The sequence below is a fragment of the Lithobates pipiens genome, unplaced genomic scaffold, assembly GCF_037356315.1.
Source record: "Lithobates pipiens isolate NorthernLeopardFrog02 unplaced genomic scaffold, aLitPip1_a1.2 Scaffold_28, whole genome shotgun sequence".
Classification (NCBI taxonomy): domain Eukaryota; kingdom Metazoa; phylum Chordata; class Amphibia; order Anura; family Ranidae; genus Lithobates; species Lithobates pipiens.
Genome location: NW_027507789.1, coordinates 106679149 through 106701488, shown reverse-complemented (window position 1 = coordinate 106701488; position 22340 = coordinate 106679149). Strand labels below are relative to the sequence as shown.

The window sequence follows — 22340 nt, the reverse complement described above, 5'->3', positions numbered from 1 at the left end:
TGCTCAGTGCCCATTTTCCTGGGGCCACGGCCATTTTTTTTTTTGTAGCCACAGCCCGTTTTTTGCCTTTCAGCCATTTTATGGAAGTTCGGCAGCCATTTTCTCTGCGCCCTCAGATGTTTTTTCTGAGGTGGCCATTTTCTAGTCTCAGGTTGTTTTGCCTCCAGCGCTGGGTGCTTGTTTTCTTCTAGAACAGCACACTTTTCACACAGACAGCTAGCTCATGGATGACACAGTGGAGAATGGATAGCAGCAGCACAGTACCTGGGTCAGGGTGGTAAGTCCTGCGGGGAGCCCCTCAGTCTGTGGCAGCTAAGAGGGTGAACATTTTGTGTGACTTGCCTTAGGTCCCTAAGTGGTGACAGGCGATTGTGGGTCAGCATGGTGTCGGAAGCTGGCGCTTCTTCCTCAGACATGCCTGTTATTGCAACTGGTACCCCTGCACCTGCGGTGGCTATGGACTCTCTGTCGGCGGTCCTGGAGGCCTTTGTTACCAGGGTGGAAGCAGCATGCGGGTGCAAGGGATGTAAAAAAACACCCCCACCATCTTCTGGGGAAAGCTCTGATTCAGACTCGGGCCTGGCTGTGACAGGCGGCCCCTGTTCTAACATATCAGAGGATGCGGACCAGGACCGTTCGGACAGTGAGGATGACCCCGTGTCCGGGTCAGCACAGGAAAAGGCTTTTGTAGGAGCACTTATTACAGCAGTGCTGGATACCCTAAAGATGGTGGATACGGCAGGGGCATCTACAGAGGTGTCCGTCCCTTTCGGGTACCGCAAGCCAGCTCACGCGGCTAAGGTGTTTCCTTACCCAACTTATTTTGATAAGTTTATTTACAAGGCGTGGGGAAAATCGCACTAATCCACTAGAGTTAGGAGGAAGGGGTTGCACCCATAAAACACGTACATTGAGATCCCCTGATGGCAGATTCAAAATTTGGCTTTTAAAATGTCAAAAAAAAAAATTTGTTGAGTCCAACAAATGGGAAAATGGATGTGCAATAAATTTTATATTCTCCCCAACACATCTATCATGTTCTTCATTTGTTCCATAACATTCAGTTTATTTCAAATAATGTCGATTTCACATCATGATGTCGTGGATGAGCCTTTGGGTGCTGGCCTTAGTGAAAGGTTCAGCCTCCTGTTCCACAACCAGCACATAATCTTAAAAAACATGTATTTAGAAATATGTAGGCACACATAGATTACCTGAAGCTGGGGTGTCATACACTCTCCCACTTCCTCCACCTCTCCTCCTTCCAGATCCTCAGGGGGGGCTTGGGCTGATTTCCCAATCTTGGTGATGTGAGGGATCCCTTGTTGTCCCCTGAGTGGTGTCCTCCGAGTCTTTTCTCCCCTATGAGACTGAAACAAAAGGTATACTTGGCACACAGAGATTTGAGTCCAGAAATAGGAATATGAAACATTGCTTGGAAGTGGTGTACAATTGTCTGTTTGGACAGCGTTCCAAGTTGAAGTTGATTAATTCCCGTTTAACCAAGCTGGAATACTTGCCTTTTTTGGACAAGTTTCACAGATGGAGACACCCCAAGTATCCACTGGAGCACCTGTGTGGGTCACCCTAAAAATGTGCTCTGGTGTCCCACACTAGTGCTCCTGAGTCCAGATGTGTAAACGGCTGCTGAGTGTCCTAACCTTACATTCCACTGAATGAAGTTTGCAATTCATTCTAGTTTCAAAGACATCTAGACAACAATGTCCCAAACTTCTTTTAAGACAAATTAGCATGACCAAAATGTAGTTAACCCTGTATCAGTTAAAAACATGTTTCCTACGAACGATTACTGTGCCTTCGAACACGAAAGTAGCCATTTAAAACTGTACAATAGTAAAGAAAAGCATATGGAGCAGCATGCAAGTTAATAATAATCATAATAGGAACACACAAGTACTTACTTTTTTTGAAGCACTTTCTTTATCCTTCTGTACTGATCCGGCTCCGTTAATTTTAGTTCTGACAAGCATTTTCTTAATTGTTCCTTTGATTGTCATATCCCAAATTTGCGAAGCAGACTCTTCGCCACTTTCATCATCATTTTGACCTTACGCAGATTGGGGATTGGGTACGGCCCATTCTTAGCCTCATAGTCCGCCCTCCTCAATATGTATACCATCTCCACCATCTCCTCAAAGGACATATTGGGAGTTTTTAAACCTCCTCCTGGATCGGGACGTTTCGCATGCGCAGTCTATATCAAGCTAACGCACATTTTTAGTACGTCCGATCTGTGTGTGACAGAGGAAGCAGCACTGGGCCTCATTAGGGAAGCCAGCGATTTCCTCAGGAGCCCCCTCAACGCTGAAGAGGCCTATGGCTGCTATCTACCCACCAGGTTTCTGGAATTGGAGAAGAGCCAACACCTCCTCTGTGAGGTAAATTTTTATGATGCCCTTCAGAAGGGGTTGAGGGGCCAGCTGACTGAGAACAGCCACATATATGAGCAAGCCCATCCTCCTCCGCCTGTCACAAGTCCACCACCAGAGCCACAGCCTCCAAGGAAGGCTGCAGGGAAGAGAAGAATGTGTAGGCCTGGGTTCAGTCTGGTCTGACAAAAGATGCAGGCTGTGGTAGTACCATAGCCCGGGGACAGATATGTCATCTGCTGCTGGTCCTGACCTCTGGGATTCCTGGACCAGATTGAGTTCCCTATTACATGGACTCCTCAAGCTTCCAATTTTCTTTTTCACAGACTTGATATGTGCCCTGGGGCCAAAAGGCTTTGCAAATTCGGAAAGTTTCTCCAGCGTTGACTTTCTCTTTATTTTGTTACCCAGAATAAATGGATGTTTTATTTTCACAAAATACTTTCCTATGTGTTTTTATTCAAAAAGGACAGTTTGTTTGTGAGTAGGCAGGTACATTTAAAAAAGATAATGTCAAATTAACAAGGGACACCAACCTCTTTGAGGTTAATAAAAAATACAAGATAATAATGTTATTGTGGTAACTTGACACTCCAATAAAGTAAATTATACTAGATTACTAGAAATTTATTTTTAAGAAATCCTAAAATTAAATTAAAACAGAATTGGCAGCGTGAAGAATGTGCTAGGTCCAATACGAACACTAGTTTTACCACACCGAGTGCCTCCGTCTCTTGCTTCAGAGCATGCGTCTTTTTTGGTCTGTCAGAACAGCATACAGACGAGCGGTTTTCCCAATAGGAATTGGTTACGTGGTTATATTGGTTAAATATTTAGAACATGTTCTATTTCTAGGTCCCTCAGAATTTTCGAAAAAAAAAAAAGTCAGATGAGGCATACACATGATTGGAATATATGATGAAAAGCTTCCTTCTGACTTTTTCTGTCGGACATTCTGCTGTGTAAGTGGCATAACAGAGATGATTCATACCTCTTTCAAGCGACCTCTGGTAGAGTCAGCTGATCTGTTTTTTCTTAGGTTCCTTAAAACCTTTACTGCCTTTTTCATGCGTTCCCTGTACATGTTCAGATCCACGCAGAAATTCAACAGATCCATTCTAGATCTAAAATAATTTAAATCGGTTCCTGAATATCTGCTCCTTTTTATGGAGTCAATCAGGTCAGTAGTTTCTAGCCTACAAGGAGGAAAACTTCTGGCGCCTATCGGCATCAGGGATGCATATTTGCATGTCCATATATTTGCTCACCAAAGGTTTCTGCGTTTCTAAGTAGAACAGCAGCATTTCAGTTTATAGCCTTGCCCTTCAGGCCAGCTACAGCACCCGAGTGTTCACAAAAATGCTAGCCCCACCTCTAGGCAGGTCAAGGGCACAGGGCTTAAACAGTCTTGGCATACCTAGATGATCTATTGCTAATAGACCAGTCGGTGTTCGGAGTAAAGTACGCATTACAACCAGTTACCTGGAAAAGTCTGGGTTGTGTTCTCAACCTAGTGAACTCTCCCTTAAAACCGTTAAAAAAGCTGGAGCATTTGGGTCTGATCATAGATACAGCCCAGAAAAAGGGTGTTCTTGCCCAGGCAAAAGACAACTCCATAAGAGTTGGTGTGGATGGTCAGGTCAAAAGGATGGTGGCTTCAAAGCAGTACCCTATGTCCAGTTTCATTCCAGACTGTTGCAAAACAATATTTTATTTGCTTGAAACAAAACAATCCAAGCTTTGGACTTGCCAATGCGGTTGTCCCCAAGGGTGTCCCAAAGCCTCAATTGGTGGTTACTAAAGAATCTGCTAGAAGGTAAATCCTTCAGACCACTTTCTAGAAAGTGGTAAACGACAGAGAAGACTACTGTCCAAGGACAGGGTTGAAGAACCGAAAGAGCCTTGCCCATCAACATCCTAGAGATTTGGGCAGTGCGTCTGGCTCTGAAAGCCTGGACTAAGCCAGGTTAAGGGATTGTCCTGACAGGATCCAATCCGTCAATGCCACGGCTGTGGCCTATATCAATCACCAAAGGGGGCACCAAGAATCTTTCAGCGCAGAGAGAGATGAACCATATTCTAACTTGGGCAGAAAGAAATATTCCGTGCCTATCGGCAGTCTTCATTCCTGGAATAGAAGATTGGCACGTGGATTACTTAAGTCGCCAGCAGATTATTCCCATGGGAATGGTTTCTTCACCCCGACATATGTTCGGGCTGTTTGTCAAGGATGGGGGACTCTGGACGTAGATCTTCTAGCGTCCAGTTCAACATAAAGTTAGTTAACTTTGTGTCCAAAACAAAGGATTCATTCGCATGCAGGACACATGTGTTGGTGATGCATTTCCCCCTATTCATTTACTGCCTCGACTTCTTTGCAGGATCAAGCTGGAAAGAAAACCAGTAATTCTGTCAGCACCAGCATGGCCCAGAAGGTCATGGAATGCAGAAATCATAAAGATGACAGTGGAGGATCCATGGTCCCTTCCACTAAGGCCAGACCTGCTCTCAAAGGGGCTGGTATTCCACCCTACTTTAGAAACGCTTAATTTTATGGCCTGGTTATTGAAACCCACATTCTGAGGAAATGTGGGCTTTCTGGGTCAGTTATCTCTACTTTGATTAATGCAAGGAAACCAGCTTCCAGAACTATATATTGGAGTCTGGAGGGCTTATGTTTCCTGCTGTGAATCCAAGGGTTGACACCCCTGGAGCTCTATCATAGGCAGAATTCTTACCTTCTACAAATAGGTGTAGAGATGAGTTTTGAGTCTTGAGTTTTGTTCTGTCAGTGGTACAAAAACAGCCATTTGAACCAATACAGCATATTCCCTTAGTCCTTCTGACAAGGAAGCTGGTATTTTTTGGTTGCTATATCCTCAGCAAGGAGGGTTTCAGAATTGGCTGCTCTTTCTTGAAAAGAGCCTTATTTGATTATTCATGAGAACAGAGTGGTGGTACGCCCTCGTCTAGGTTTTTTGTCAAAAGTATTTTCAGGTTTTCACCTGAACCAAGATATTGTCCTGCCGTGTTTTTTTTTTTCAAAAACAATGTTCCAGGGAAGCAAAGTCACTACATTGTCTTGATGTGGGGAGAGCAATAAAAATCTATTTAAAGGCAACTGCTTAGATTCGTAAGAATGATGTCTTATTTATTCTGCCAGAGGATCCTAAGAAAGGATAGGCAGCATCGAGATCCACTGTTGCTAAGTGGATTCGTCAAGTTATAATTCAAACTTATAAATTAAGGGGTAAGATTCCCCCTTTTCAAGTTAAGGTGCACTCTACCAGAGTGGTTAGTGCTTCTTGGGCAGTGCGTCACCAGGCCTCCATGGCTCAGATCTGTAAGGCCACAACTTGGTCTTCACTGTATACATTCACAAAAATGTTTTTATCAGGTGGATGTAAGGAGGTATGAGGTGCCTTTGGGCACAGTGTACTGCAGGCAGCAGTATAAGTCCTCAGGTGTGTGGGTACTAGGGGTGCAACGGATCAAAAAACTCATGGATCTGATCGTTCCTCGGATCAGAGTCTCGGATCGGATCATTTTTCGGATCAGCTAATAATTGAATTTGCAAAAACCTGTGAAAATTCCACCACCATATAGTCCCCACTGTAATATCCACAATCTCCCCCTTTGTAATATTGGCTGAGTATGGCTGGGTTATGGCAGAGTATTGGCTGGGTTATGGCAGAGCATTGGCTGGGTTATGGCAGAGCATTGGCTGGGTTATGGCAGAGCATTGGCTGGGTTATGACAGCGTATTGGCTGGGTTATGGCAGCGTATTGGCTGGGTTATGGCAGCGTATTGGCTGGGTTATGGCAGCGTATTGGCTGGGTTATGGCAGCGTATTGGCTGGGTTATGGCAGCGTATTGGCTGGGTTATGGCAGCGTTTTGGCTGGGTTATGGCAGTGTTTTGGCTGGGTTATGGCAGCGTATTGGCTGGGTTATGACAGGGTATTGCAGAGTATTGCAGGGATGGCTGTCACAGAGCAGCGCTGTGGGCACTACAGATGCAGCCCACAATGCTGCTGACACCGGTCTCTCCCCTACACTGTACAGATCAGTGAGGGAGGAACCGCTGTTTGTTTACAAGTGATCGCTCCGTCATTTGACGGAGCAATCACATTGTAAACGGCCTGGGTGTAGAAAGATGGCCACCGCTTCGGAGCTAGGCCGAAACCACGGCCTTTCCTAAGGACAAGATCGCGGCGTGCGCCGATCCGAGCGGGGGTGACCCGTTCGGATCACGGATCGTTGACAATCCGTTGCACCCCTAGTGGGTACCCTGCGGGTTGTTTCTCCCTCCCCCAAGTAGCGTTGATATGGGAAGTCCCACGAGGCTCTGTGTCCCATGATGTACGATAAAGAAAATAGGACTTTTATTACAGCTTACCTGTAACATCCTTTTCTTGGAGTACATCATGGGACACAGAGGTCCCTCCCCTCTTTTGGGATTTAAGTCTATTGCTTTGCTACAAAAACTGATGTGTTCCTGGAAGGAGGAGGGTTTATATAGGGAGCGAACTTCCTTGATTGGGTATACCAGTGTCCAATCACCTGAAGGTGGCCCATAACCCATTAAGTAATTACTTAAGGCTCTGTGTCCCGTGATGTACTCCAAGAAAAAGATTTTGCAGGTAAGCTGTAATAAAAATCCTATTTTTTGTTATTCAAAATGTTGTAGATTAACAAGATACCCTTGATATTAGTGGAGGGATTTGTGAGGCTACTCTCCATGGAAGCAGAGTGGGGGTTGGTGTGAAGGAAATTGATAATTTGAAGGTACCTATATTGGTCACATTCTTCTATACCATATTCTCATTGTAAGGCCCTAAACGTTTTTGGTGTAGGGCCCACCATAAGGTATTCAACTACTTTTATGCCCTTAGTTGTCCAGTGTGATATGCGTAGATCTGGGATGATCAAGGATATACTTGATATGGTAAGTGGAAGGGTTTTAGTTGCAGTATCTTTAAACTGCATGGTTGAGAAAATCTTCCATACTTGTAGTGTGGCCACTATTGTGGGTGACACGGTTGTATGTGTGTGGAGGTTGCTGATCAATAGTAGATCATATAGATTATTACCAGGAACCTGTGTTTTCTCTAGTTCCAACCGTCTAGAGTCATGTAATTGGGGAAACCAAGACTTTACCTGTGAGAGAATCAAAGCCATGTGGTAATCTTTTAATAGTACATGTCCCACTCCTCCTGCTCTCCTTGATGTTATTCATTTTTTTTAAATTAACATCTAGCCCTTTTACCTTGCCGCAGATACCATTTATCAAGGGTTGGGTGCTAGAGAGGAAGGAATTTGGTATTGGTAGAGCCCTAAACAGTAACTGCGGCAGTACTATCATCTTGACTGCAGCTAAACGTCCTTACCATGACAATTCTACCTTTGTGATATCCTAGGTAGTTTCTTGCTTAATATACCAAGGAATGGAGTGTAATTGGCCATAACTAGATTTTCGGTGAATGTTGTTAATGTTATCTCTAAATATTTTATCCCATCAGCCTTCCAGGTGTATGGGAACCTTGAGCTAAAGTGGGTCAATGCCCAAACCCATTATATATGATTTACTTTCGTTAACTTTATAGTATGATATCCGATTGAATAGTTCCGACGTGCGCAATTTTAAAGCATGACATATTTGGTATCTATTTTTTGGCGTAACATCATCTTTTATATTTTGCCAAAATATGGGTTCTGTATTTGGGTTCACTAAAATATATTAAAAATTATATATTTGTTTTTAAGTTGGAAAAAAACGCTGCACAAATATTGCATGACTTAAAAATAAAATGTAACACCACCATTTTATTCTCTAGGGCCTTTGCTTAAAAATATAGAATGTTTACAGCAGGGGTCTCAAACTAGCCGCTCTCCAGCTGTAGAACTACAAGTCCCATCATGCCTCTGCCTATGGGAGTCATACTTGTAACTGTCAGCCTCATGGAAATTGTAGTTCTGCAACAGCTGGGGGGCCACCAGTCTAAGTCATTTTCTAAAAATAAAAAAACTTAAAAATGTTTACATGTATGATAGAAATGTGAAAACTGGCCCTGGGGCTCAAGTGATTGAGAGGTGGAAGTGTTTGTTACCCACCATTGAAGCCCTGCTTGACACTTTTTTTTTTTTTTTTTTTTTTTTTAGCCTTGGACTATTTACAGCTATCCTATAAAATGGAAATTTAAGATGTCGTGGGGACAAATTAAATCACCACTGAAGACAAATGACATTACTAAAATGTATTTTGTGGAACATTAGAATTTGCTAATATTTTGCACCTTCTTTCTTGTAGAAAATCTGGAATGGATGGTGTCCCTATGTGGAGCTTCCTTGGTAAAGAAGCCTGAGATGTTTAAACATAAGGAGGTGAGTACATTAAAACAGCCCTGATGGACTGGCCAAGCATGTCTCCAGACCTAAACCCTGTTGAGCATCTATGGGGCATCCTCAAACGGAAGGTGGAGGTCGCAAGGTCTCTAACATCCACCAGCTCTGTGATGTTGTCTTGGAGGAGTGGAAGAGGACTCCAGTGGCAACCTGTGAAGCTCTGGTGAACTCCATGCCCAAGAGGGTTAAGGCAGGGGTGGAAAATGGTGGCCACACAAAATATCGACGCTTTGCGTCCAATTTGGATGTTTTCACTTGGTGTACTCACTTTGGATGCCAGCGGTTTAGACATTAATGGCTGTGTGTTGAATTATTTTGAGGGAACAGCAAATTTACACTTTTATACATTGTAGCATAGTGTAATTTCTTCAGTGTTGTCACATGAAAAGATATAATAAAATATTTACAAAAATGTGAGGGGCATATACACTTTAGATGCTGTATTTCTTTATCATACAGTACATCAAGGGACACAGAGTTAGGCTATTATTCATTACTTGGTTATATGCCATCTTTGGGTGAATGGACACTGGTAGACAAAGTCTTAGACAGGAATTCCACCCCTCTTTAACCCCTCCCATGTAGGAAGTACTTGTACTTTTAGTGCATCAGGGAGTGATTATGTAGGTTTCTGTATCCGAGAGGGGCGGGGGTTTTATTCAAACCTGTTCACGGTTCAAAAACCAAACAGGGACGCAAGGCCCATTTTGGATCTAAGATCCCTGAACCAGCATCTATTAATCCAGTCCACTTGGTAGTAGCCTTGCTCCAGATGGGAGACTTCTTAGCCTCCATCGATATCAAGGACACATATTTACCTATCTTTCAACCTCATCAGAGGTTCCTGCGATTTCCAGTTGAGGAACATCATTTTCCAGTTTGTGGCTCTGCCCTTCGGACTTGCTTTGAGAGGTATCCATATCGGTGAGTTGTGAAAAATATATAATAATTGAGGGGACCAGATCATTTTTATAAGGTTTGCTCGACCCACCACCGATAATGACAGCTTAGTCCATGCCGTGCTCTTAAGTTGGAATTTAGTAAGAATAGGGATTGAATTATCTATCAGATAATTTTCTACAGCAATTAACTTGCTATACTTAAATATGCAATTACCATATGATAACCCTGGGAGGAGAGTGATTTTGTCACTCAACTCTGCAAAAGCTTTCGGCAGCATTGAGTGGACATACCTGTGGGAAGTGATGGGTGCGTTTGGCCTTAAAATGCTATGTTCTGCCCAAAGGGCCTGTATGTAAATAAATGGTATGGCATCTGAATTTTTTTCACTATAAAGAGTCTCCTCTGTTATTTGCAATGGCCATCGAACCCCTGGCTGAAGCCATCCAACACTCAGAATCTATTTGTGGATTTATTAGAGGAACAAGAAATAAAAAAAACTCACTCTATACAGATGACACTCTGCTCTTTCTTGGGATACGGATAAATCTTTAAGATCTTTAATGGCACCTCTACAAAATTTTGGTTTGCTTTCTGGATATGTCATTAATTGGAATAAATCTGTTTTGCTCCCTTTAGATAACCCTAGTTTGTTCATGTTAAAGAGGCTCCTCAGGTTAAAATTGTTTCATCATTTAAATACTTGGGAATAATGATACACTCTAAGTGTAGAAAATTATTTGACAGGCTAAGGTGCTTAGCAGGATTGTTGCATAGGGGCTTGGTGAGCGCTAATAAAGGGTCTCCCTTACATAGTTACATAGTTAGTAAGGTTGAATAAAGACATCAGTCCATCCAGTTCAACCTGAGTGAGTGTCTACAATTGTCCCTATCCCTTTACATTGCACACTTACATTGGTCCCTACCCTCAAGGAGCCACAATCCAAGATCCCCAGTTGTATACTAGGGCCAATTTTAGACAGAAGCCAATTAACCTACCTGCATGTCTTTGGAGTGTGGGAGGAAACCAGAGTACCCGGATGAAACCCACGCAGGCACAGGGAGAACATGCAAACTCCAGGCAGGTAGTGTCATGGTTGGGATTTGAACCAGTGACCTTTTTTACTGCTAGGCGAGAGTGCTAACCACTACACCACTAAATACTAAACCCAGGAACTCCCTTTTTGTGGCTTGCAATGGCTTGCAATGTCTTTAAAAAAGTGAAGTGGGGCTAACCACAGGGAAGAGCACATTTATGTCGTCTGTAGCTCCTGAGAAGCCTAGAAAACCGGCAACTTTTTTGTTGCTGGATATTCCAATGACAATAGAAAGATTCAAAATTCTTTGCTGAGACACTTAGGGCATGTATTCCGGTTCTGTGGAAAAAAAGCAGCCCTCCAGCTAGAGCACAGTGGTTTCAGAGAATTGCAGAAATCCAACAAATGGAAAATTTAACAATGACAATGAGAGATGACAATGAGAGATCAAGATGAGAAATATCAGAAGATTTGGGCTCCATATCTAAATTATAGAGAAAGTATGATGTAAAACATTTGAAATATGGTAAAGCTGACGGGTCGTCGGGGGGGGGGTGGTATGAAAATTCTGTTTTTTTTTTTTTTGTTTGTTTTTTTTTTTTTGGAGGGATGGGGGAGGATGACGTGGAATTGAGATATGGATTGAAATATTATAAGAACTAGCTGTTAAAGAAGTTGTAGATATAAAACGGAATGTAATGTGAAATCTATGGAAAGAAAAGATGAAAAAATAAAGAATTTATAAAAAAAGAAGCCTAGTTGAAACCCTAGTGTTGTATCCCCGGAAAGACCGGGGTCCCCGGAGTCTTTCAGACAATCTGAGCCATTGCACCTATCTGGTGCCTACTGTCAACACCCCTGCTTCAGCCTTTATCACCAGGGCTGATCTGTCCTCAGGTCTAGCTTGGTCAGAGGACAGGATTTCTGGCATGATTGCCTCTATCTCGCTGGACGGCAAGAAGCGTTACAGACCCCCTCCCCGGATCTTCCTAACTTGGAGCAGGAATAGGTTGATGATGTGGAAGAGCTAAATGCCAAGGATTCTGTGGAGAGCCTGGCAGATGAGTCTGCTTCTGAGCAATCTGGGCCAGCAGATGTCCAGTTGGTATCAGCCTCTCAGACGCAGAGACTTTTGATCCAGACTCTTACTGAGATGGTTCTTTCTGCCTTTAGGTTACCTCCCGCAGAGGTTTCTGAGCCCCCCTGCTCCTCTGTGGGGTCCCTGAGACCACCTCAGGCCACACAGGCTTTCCCCCTTGCACCCACTGTTGGAACAGGCAGTGTATGCTGATTGAGAACACCCTGACAGGATTTTCGTTTTTCCCTTTTATATCCCATGGAAGAAAAGTTCATTAAGAAATGGAGCATTCCAGCCTTAGATGCAGCGAAACTGGAGTCACTATTAAAGGCTTCCTTTTCTTTGGCCAGTTCAGCTATTTAGCCAGCTGTTGCAGCAATTGGAGTCTGCCAGTCTTTAAAGAATCAGGTCAGATTGCCTGACAGGTCTAACCAAGAGGAGGATCCTGCTGAAAGCAGGGCAGATATATGTTGAGCACTATGTTTGGAGGTAGATGGCTCTCCTGTACACATGCGCAGACTTCTATGGCTTAAAAACTGGTCAGCTGAACTTCCTTGTAAGAAGTTATTGGCAGGGTTCCCCTTCCATGGGGAAAGCTTGTTTGGTGAACACTTGGACAAATATATCCAAAAGATTTCTGGAGGGAAGAGCTCTCTACTTCCTGTCAAGAGAAGGACCAGGCATCCCTTGTTTAAAACCTCAGGAACCGCTTCCTCAGGTGTCTCAGCACCAAGGCAGTTCTGCTGCTAACAGGGAGCTAAAGCCAGGGCAAGCCGCAGGTGTAGAAGAAACACTGGGTCCAAAACTCTTACAAACTCGTCACCAAGCCCTCCGTTTGAGAGTACGCCCCCATTCTGGGGGAAGGCTGCTGCACTTTGCAGACATTTGGAGAACAGTGGTTCAGGAAGAGTGGGTCACCTCGACAGTATCCCAAGGTTACAAGCTGGAATTACAGGGGTTCCCCCTCAGAGGTTTCTAAGATCCAGTATTCTCTCAGATCCTTCAAAAAGAGACTTATTGTTTCAGGCACTAGATCATTTAGTGCATCAGGGAGTGATTATGTAGGTTCCTGTATTCGAAAGGGGCAAGGGTTTTATTCAAACCTGTTCATGGTTCAAAAACCAAACAGGGACACAAGGCCCATTTTGGATCCCTGTACCAGCATCTATTAATCCAGTCCTTTCGGATGGAGCCAGTCCGCTTGGTAGTAGCCTTTCTCCAGATGGGAGACTTCTTAGCCGCCATCGATATCAAGGACACGTATTTACATATTTACGTATCTTTCAACCTCATCAGAGGTTCCTTCGATTTGCAGTTGAGGAACATCATTTCCAGTTTGTGGCACTGCCCTTCGGGCTTGCCACAGCACTCTGGGTGTTTACAAGTGTCCTAGCACCAGTATTATTATTATTATACAGGATTTATATAGCGCGTACAGTTTGCGCAGCGCTTTCAAGTACTGGGTCTTTTAAGGGCCCAGAGAATTTTGGTGCTCAGATACCCGGATAATCTCCTGCTCAGGGATCACTCACCGCAGGCTCTAGAACAGAGCACAACCAGCACAGTGCGGTATTTGGAAAGCCTGGGCAGGGTCATAAATGCAGAAAAGTCAGCATTGAGACCAGCTCAAAGCCTGAATTATTTAGGTTGGATCCAATGTTCTGTGCCCTGAAGGATCAGATGCATCGGATAAGGGGCACCAGGCAAATCTCCATTCAGCTCTGTACGAGTCTTCTAGGAAGGATGGTGTTTGCCTTTGAGGTACTTCCTTACGACCAGTTCCATTCCAGGCCCATACAACAGGACATCCTGTCGGCTTGGAACAGGTGAGGGAAAGCCCTGGATTATTCCATGTTCTTGTCTCCTTGGGCACGCTTAAGCCTAAGCTGGTGGTTGCAGGATCAGAACCTGTGAAAGGGAAGACCCTTCCTCCTGGTATTTTGGAGAGCGCTGACCACAGACGCTAGTCTCTGGCTGGGGAGCAACCCTAGAGGGGTTCACAGCTCAGGGGACATAGTCAAGAGCAGAGCCTGCCAATCAACATCCTGCAGTTGGGGGCAGTATGTTTGGCTCTACAGTCCTGGACAGTGGAGCTTCGGGACTGCCTTAAACCACCAGGACGTTACCAGGAGTTGATCAGCTCAGGAAGAGGGGAACCACATATTAGCCTGGGCAGAGGGACATATGCCAGTTCTATCGGTGGTCTGTATACCCGGGGGTAGAGAACTAGAGGGCAGCTTATCTTAGCTGCCAGCATATCTGCCCGGGGGAATAGTCCCTACACCCGAAGGTGTTCCATGAAATTTGCCAGCGCTGGGGAAGGCCATATGTCGACATATTGGCACCCAGGTTCAATAACAAGCTACATCAGTTTGAGTCCTGAACAAGAGATCCTCTGGCAATCAAAGCATATGTTCTGGTAGTTCCATGGAGCCAGTAATCCCTGGTTTATGCTATCCTCCTGATCTCTCTGCTTCCACATCTGTTGCGCAGGATTCAAAGAGAGGGGATTCCAATCATCCTGGTGGCTCCAGCATGGCCCAGAAGGCCCTGGTGGTTCCCAGAGATCGTGAGAGGCGCAATAGAAGAGCCATCGATGCTTCTGCGCTGCCCCAATCTACAATCTCAAGGTCCAATATTCCACCCCAATTTGCAGTCTCTAAATTTGATGGCGTGGCTATTGAAGCCAGGATGTTTGAAGGATGGTGGCATCTCGGGACTTGTGGTGTCTACCCTAGGGAATGCTAGGAAAGTGGTCGCTAAGAAGATCTATCAGAAGGTCTGGAAGACTTGTATAGCTTGTTGTGAAGCATGAAAATGGCATCCTCTGAAAAAAGTGATTGGAAGAATTCTCTCTTCTACAGTCGGCTGTGAAAATCGGATTGGCTTTGAGTACAATCAGAGGTCAGATTTGGGCCCTGTCGGTATTCTTCCAAAGGCCTTTAGCTTCCTATTTGCTGGTCTGAAACTTTATGCAGGGGGCAGCTCCTTTGCTTCCCCCCATTAGGTCACCTATGTGTTCTTAGGACTTAAATCTGCTGCTGTCTGTTTTACAGAAACAACCATTTGGCCCTATCTAGGAAATTCCATTAGTCTTGCTATCACGCAAGCACAGCAAGAAGGGTGTCGGAATTGGAGGCCCTTTCATGTTGGGAACCATACCTAATTCTTCACCATGACACCTTCCTTCTTGCCAAAGGGGGTGTCGGCCTTTCATTTAAATCAGGACGTTGTCCTGCCTTCTTTTTTTTCAGCCTCGTTCATCAGAAGAGAGGCGACTGCATTCCTTGGACGTCATCCGGCCAGTCAGAGTTTATTTGCCTAGATCTGTGGAGATCCTACCAGAAGGACCCAAGAAGGGGCAGGCAGCTTCCAAAGTTTCCATTGCCAATTGGGTCCACCAGTTGGTCATACAGGCCTATGGTCTGACATGTAAGGCTCCTCCCTTCAGGGTGAGAGCTCATTCTACCAGGGGTGTAGGAACCTCCTGGGCTTTTCGCCATCAGGTATCTGTGGCTCAGATTAGTAAGGCTGCTACCTGGTCTTCAGTGGATACGTTCACAAGATTTTATCAGGTAGACGTTAGAGCAGCCGAAGTTACTGTGATGTGCTGTACTACAGGCTGCCGTTTAAAGGCTGATGGTTATTTTTGTTTGGCAGGGTGTCTCCCTCCCCTCAAGGCTATTGCTCTGGTACGTCCCAGTAAGTAATGAATAATAGCCTAACTTTGTGTCCCGTGATGTATGATAAAGAAAATAGTTTTTTTTTTGTCATACTTACCTGTAATATAATTTTCTTTGCATACATCACGGGAAACAGAGGTCCCTGTCCTCTTTTGAGGATTCAGTGCTTGCCACAAAACTGAAGTACTTCCTGAATGGGAGGGGTTATATAGGGGTGGACTTCCTGTCTAAGACTTTGTCTACCAGTGTTCATTCACCTGAAGATGGCATATAACCCAGTAAGTAATGACTAATAGCCTGTGTCCTGTGATGTATTCAAAGAAAAGGATTTTTACAGGTAAGTATGACGAAAAAAATCCTATTTTTTGATGATTGCAAAATGAACATACGGTGTGGCCAGGCAGGTAGGAAACGCAAATAGAATTCTAGGCTGTATCACTAGATGGGTCACCAACAGGAGGAAGGAGGTTCTGATTGCCCTATATAGATCTTTAATTAGACCTCATTTAGAATTCTGTGTCTGGTTTTGGAGAGTCCAGAGACGGGCAACAAAATTTATGAAAGGCCTGAGGGATAAAACACATCAGGGGAGACTTCAGGGACTTAATATATACAGTTTGAAGGACAGAAGGGAAAGGGAAGACATGACAAACATTTAAATACATCAAGGGGGTGAATAAGGTTCAGGTGGGCAGGAATTTGAAATATGAAGCCAAGATCAAGAACATGGTGCATGACCTCAAACTAAAAGAATGAGAGTTTTTAAAAACTAATCTTAGAAAGTATTTGCATAGACTTTCAGCAGAAGTAGTGAGTCAATCAACAGTAATTGCCCAGACGGTTAATTTTTATCAAAAGACATTTATAACTTATTATAACTTTGACATTTAAAAAAAAAAAAACTTTCCTACCCTGATCACACATATGAATTTGTATACCACTAGATCTTTTATATTTGGACAATAAGCTTTGAACAATAAGGCCTGGTTCACACCTATGCATTTATTTGTGCATTTTCCGTTTTGCAGAAACACACTACAGTCCATTTAACATGGTTTGCTATGGGTGTAGTTCACATCTCTGCATTTTTTGTAAATGGAAACATTTTTTGCTTTGTTTTGGTTCCATAGACTTCAGTGGATCAAAGACGTCTGATTCTGATGTACTTTAGAGTCATTTTAAAGCACTAACTCTACTCTCCAAGTGCTTGTATTTTTCTAGAAACAATATAAAGACAAGATATCTCCCTGGTCTACTCAGTAGCACTTTGTGTGGGGTAGCATTGTTTAGGATTGCATACAGAATGTGCTTGCATATTACATTTTCTGCAGTAATGTTGATAAAAGCAGTGTTTCATATAATGTATCCTGTATTTCAATGTACAGGTACTGCCTCTAGCTGAAGTCAGTTTAAGGCAACTGCAGAGAATGTAATGTGGTCATGAATGCTGGAAAGGGGTATTCAATGCCATATTACATTCTTAACAGTAATGTTAATACAAGCAGTGTAGCAAAAAAATTATATATTAATGTACTATCTCTAACCAAAGTCTGTTTTACATAAAATGAGGACAGGAAAAGCACCTGTAACACAAGAGGCCCAGTGTTGTGTGCATCACTTTTTCTTCAACTAGAACTTTTATTCACAGTTTAATATGCATTCTTAACATCAACTATTTTTCATTGCAGGGAACCACATCTCTTGTGGTTGTGCAACCAGATGGGAAGTCAGACTATACAGGTATGATTTATGTGATGAGGATTTAGCTGCAGTTATATTCCCCCATTTCCTATCTTGCTTATGTGATTTGTAGTTTAGTCTAAAAGTACTAAAGTTGATAGTGGGCAATAGAGCTGCAATGGTGGATGGTGCTATACTGTTTGGTGGAAGCATATAGCGAACTCTGGTGGATCAAAAAGGGAAAAAATGACCAGAAGGCATCTTTTTATGGCATAGTAAAAGCAATTTTAACCACTTACAGACCGGACCATTTTGCTGGTCAAAGACCAGACCACTTTTTGCGATTCAGCACTGCGTCGATTTAACTGACAATTGCGCGGTCATGCGTCGTGGCTCCCAAACAAAATTGACGTCCTTTTTTTCCCACAAATAGAGCTTTCTTTTGGTGGTATTTGATCATCTCTGCGGTTTTTATTTTTTGCGCTATAAACAAAAATAGAGCGACATTTTTGAAAAAAAGCGTTATTTTTTACTTTATGCTATAATAAATATCCCCCAAAAATATATAAAAAAAAGCATTTTTTTCCCTCAGTTTAGGCCGATACGTATTCTTCTAACAAAAAATAAACTGCGCTCAGAAAAAAATATAGCTATTAGAAAAATAAAAATATCTTAAACATATATAAAATAAAAATAAAAAATAAAGGCTGCGGCTCTAAGTGGGATACACACACTGGGATAAATATGAGAAAATTTGAAAATCTGCGCCAATAGTCCTATTCAATAGTAGGAAACAAAGTGAAATATCAATAAAAAGTTAATAGCACCCACAGAAGATGAATAAGTGTTGCTCAAAAAAATAACATTAACATTACATTAATAGAACCACCAACAATTATAAAAAATGTGAAAGTAGCATATAACAGCTTGCAGGAAGCTGGAACTTTAAAATAAAGTCCAATATATCCGTGCTTATCAAGTCACCGCGGTGAATCCAAACAAAACTGCAGATCAGTGCCCGTCTTGATGCGCTTACCAGATGTAGATAAATTAAAAGCCTTAATGGTGAAGGGGGTGTGGCCGGATGCGGGAGTGAGTGAGTGAGAGAGTGCGAATGCTGGACGCCCGCTCTTAGCCTCCCCTCACTCTCCCTCTATGCAAAGAAATCTCCCCGTTAATAGTAGCGGCGCCTAGCCTGGGTTCCCAGCCGGGTTCCGAGCTCAATACAGCGGCCCCAGCTTCCTTACTCTGGAGCACGTCGAAAATTATCAAGCGGAACTCGGCGTTAGTTCTCGCGGGAGCTCGTACCAGCGTGAGCCCAGTGCCATCAGTGACGCGTCACTAGGAGCGAATCGAGCCGAAGGATCCCACGGGAGCCCGAAGGAACCCCTCCAGCAGACGCTATGAGAACGGACACAGCAGTTTGAATCAAGAAGACCCAGACGGCGGCCCGCGGTAATTCATGAAGAAGAAGCCTATGGTATCTACCTAGGCTAACGGTAAAGCGGGAGTGAGCCGTGGGGTGAGAGGCAAACAAGGAGGAGGGTGCAGTACTCGGGAAATGGGCATATGAACGTTTGAATTTACTGCTCCAGTGTTATTGACCCACTAAGCCTGCTTGCTGGGAGATAGAGGCTGCCAAGCTCTCGGTGCTTCCGGGGTTTATTGAAACGGCTCCCCCCCCCCCCTTTTTTCTTTGACTGTATTGCTGTGGCTACAGCGTGATGAACTGTGCTAACCAACTACGCAAATTCAATATAGCGCTGAGAAGCAGATAATCTGTCGGTGGAATAATCTCCTGTTCTTATGCTTTATGGTTAGCTTATTGTCTCCTTGCTTTGGGGCCACTGCACTGTGTTTGCTTCACCATACGGACTTTTACCATATTGACAGATTAGGGGAGGGGGGGGAGGAGGAGGGGGGGAAGAGGGGAAAGTGAGGGAAGGTGGGGAGAAGTAAGCAGGAGAGAAGGGAGGAAAGAAAAGGGGAGGAAAAAAGCTGACTGTTTGGAAACTGCGCCTTTACTGGTTCTCTACCCTTTTCTTTGGTGGTCAGCTGGCCTCCTTTCCCCCCTTCTCTGGTTGCACCCTTCCTTCCCCTCTCCCCTTTTTTTCTGTGGAGCGACCTTATCGCAATTCCCCAACATCACTACTCCTAGCCACTTTTCTACCATGCTTAGCAAGCGGGCCAATGAGGACGGGCTGATTGGTGAGGGGAACCAAAAAACCCGGGCAGCCAAGGAGAAGGCAAACCAGGCATCCGCTACTGCGGCAGCAAAATTGGAACGCTTTGCTCATGCAATTTCCCCTACTAGAAAAGGGCCCCATCAGCCAGCAAGGCAAACAAAGGTACAGGGGGGTACTACGGAAAGGAGAAGCATCACTCAAGTAGCATCTAATCTAGGTCGATCACCTAGTGGAAGCAAGATGCATGACCCAGCTGCAGTAGTAAGCAAGATAGCGCACAATACAATAGTTCCGGTGGAATCTCCTCCGTTAGAGGATGATGAACCCACATTGCGCGATATATTGCAGGCAGTCAATGAATGCAAGGTGTCTATAGGTGGCCTCGATAATCAATTAGGCAGTATTAAAACCGAACTGCACTCCATGGGCCAACTACTGAGCAACACAATGGCAAGAACCACGGCCCTGGAAGGAAGACTAAGTACGATTGAGGACGATCTTTCCCCATTACAGCAAAAAATAAATGTGCTACAGAAACAAATGGCCATACACTCAGCAAAATTAGATGCGTTGGAAAATAGTAACCGTAGGAATAACATCCGCCTGATTGGCCTCCCAGAGGGAAGCGAGGGGCTTAACCCTATAAACTTTCTGGAAAACTGGTTCAGGGAACTTTTGGGCAATACCCCTTTTTCCACTCTCTTCGCTATTGAAAGGGCCCATAGAGTTCCCGCAGGCCCGCATCCACCAGAGGGCCGTACCAGGCCTCTGATATTGAGACTTGTGAATTACAACGATCGTATTATTTTGTTACGAAGGACCAGGGAACTGAATGATGTCTTCTATAAAGGATCTAGGGTTTCGTTTTACCCAGACTTCTCACCAGATCTACAGAAACAGAGAGCCGAGTTTATCCCCATTAAGCGAACCCTCCGCAAATATAAGTTAAACTATGCGCTGTTGTATCCTGCCCGGCTACGAATAACCGCTTTGGACTCAACTTTTTTTTTGGCACTCCAGGGGAAGTGGAAAAGTGGCTGGAGGAACATAAAAGCGATTTCTAGCTATTTTGTAATCACTCGGACTGGCTAACAGGGCCGGCTCCCTGGGGGCCCTTCTTCTCTTCCCCTCCTCCCCCTTTTTGGGGTGGTGGGGAGGAGACGAGGGACAGGAGGACTGCGCCCGACATAATATTTTTTTATCTTTTTTTTTTTTTTTTTTGTTTTGTGAGCATGGTATAATATCTGCACGAGAAACAATTCTATTGAGTAGGGATGTGGAATATTTATTATGGTTGCTAGTCTTAGTTTGAGGCACGCGATTATAATGTCATTTAGCACTTATTAGTAAAGTGGGGTGAGCAAGGGCGTTGGTATAAATGTTGGTATAAATAGTATAATACAATCCAAATATCACTATAAATGTCACATAAGTTTTGGAGGGGTTGTCATTGAACACCCCCCTTTTTTATTTATTTTTTTTTTTTTTTTTTTTTTCTCTCTATTGTTTGTTTTTGTTTTTTTTTTTTTTTTTTTTTTTTTTTTTTTTTTTCTGGGAAGTAGGAGAGTATTGCACAATATTATATAATATTTGCACTTGAAATAACTCCATTTAGTAGCAATGGGGAAGGTTTATTATGGTTGTATGAGGTATGTTACTATAAGGTCACTCTATAGAGGGGTGAGAAAGGGAGTTGGTATGCACGGTATAATATAGCATAAATATCACTAGAAATGTTTAATAGTTAAGTATCGGGGGTGCTGGTATTGAACATTCTCTGCCATCCCCCATTTCTTCTTTTTTTTTTTTTTCTTCTAGGCCAGTTTGGGCCTATGCTATAGTGGAGGTGGAGTGGCCGAGGGGGGTTGAGGCGAGGCAATCTGGGGAGCCTAGGGGTCCCCAGGCAATTTGGGCGAGAGGGGGGAGCGGGGACGGGTGTCCAGGGTTTCGGTGAGCATGGAAAGTCGGGCCACAATAGTGACCCCCAGGGGATGCCCTGATGGGTGGGGGGGGCGGGAGGAGGGGGGGGAGGGGATGTTTAGTTGGGCTGGGGGGGCGAGAGGGGGGGGAGAAGGGGTGGGTAGTAGGGTTAAGGGGGGCACCTCGAGCACGTATAGCTGGTACAACGGGACCGGGGGGGGCGGGGCGGTGGGCCCGTCGTGGGAGGGCGGGCCCCCTCCTCTCCCTCTCCCTTGTCCCGTACGGTTTGGATAGTAGTAACATCTATGGGTAGTGTACACATCATATCATGGAATGTGAGGGGGTTGGGAGATCCAAAAAAGAGGGCAGCAGTTTTGCTGGAAACAGAAAGGGGGGGTCCTGGCCTGCTCTTTCTTCAAGAGACACACCTAACCCCTAGCACAGCCCCACTGTTAAGGAACCGGAGGTTTTCGGCATACTACCATTCCTTCTATACATCATACTCTAGAGGGGTGAGTGTTCTTGTTAAAAGAGGCACGTATTTTCTGTGCAAGGAGTCCTCTATTGACAAAGAGGGAAGATTTGTTTTTTTATACGGCCTGCTGTGCGGGCGTCAATGCATCTTAGCCAATATTTATATACCCCCTCCCTGTAAATTGGAGGTAATGGTCAAACTGACGGCGTTCTGCTTAGATAAGCCAGATGTCCCATGGATAGTAGTAGGCGATTTCAACGAAACGTTGGATCCGCATATGGATAGATTTCCTGCCCCATTGGTGACCAAAATAGGGCGCTTGCAGGGCTTCGTCTCCGAAATAGGGTTAAACGATCTATGGCGTACACGTCATCCTCAAGTAAGACAGTATTCCTGCTTCTCCAGTACTTATTGCACACTATCAAGAATTGATATGGTGCTGGGTAATAAAGTAGCTGCGGAGGTGGTCCAGGAGATAGAATACGGAGCAAGGGGGGTCTCAGACCACTCCCCCTTGTCCATGATACTGTCTTTGGGTGCTAGACCAGGTCCAAGAGAGTGGAGGATAAACCCGGGTTGGCTGGTAT

At 44.2% G+C, this 22340-nt stretch overlaps 1 protein-coding gene across 2 annotated transcripts in view; it reads left to right on the top strand.

The window, feature by feature from the left end:
• Nucleotides 1-22340, top strand: part of BRCA1 (BRCA1 DNA repair associated) — a 353109-nt gene that overhangs the window by 323767 nt on the left and 7002 nt on the right. For both annotated transcript variants that reach the window (XM_077459504.1, XM_077459503.1), the window contains exons 21-22: nucleotides 8700-8773; nucleotides 17181-17232. In XM_077459504.1, the coding sequence (XP_077315630.1) occupies nucleotides 8700-8773; nucleotides 17181-17232 (126 nt within the window). The remainder of the gene's footprint in view (nucleotides 1-8699; nucleotides 8774-17180; nucleotides 17233-22340) is intronic.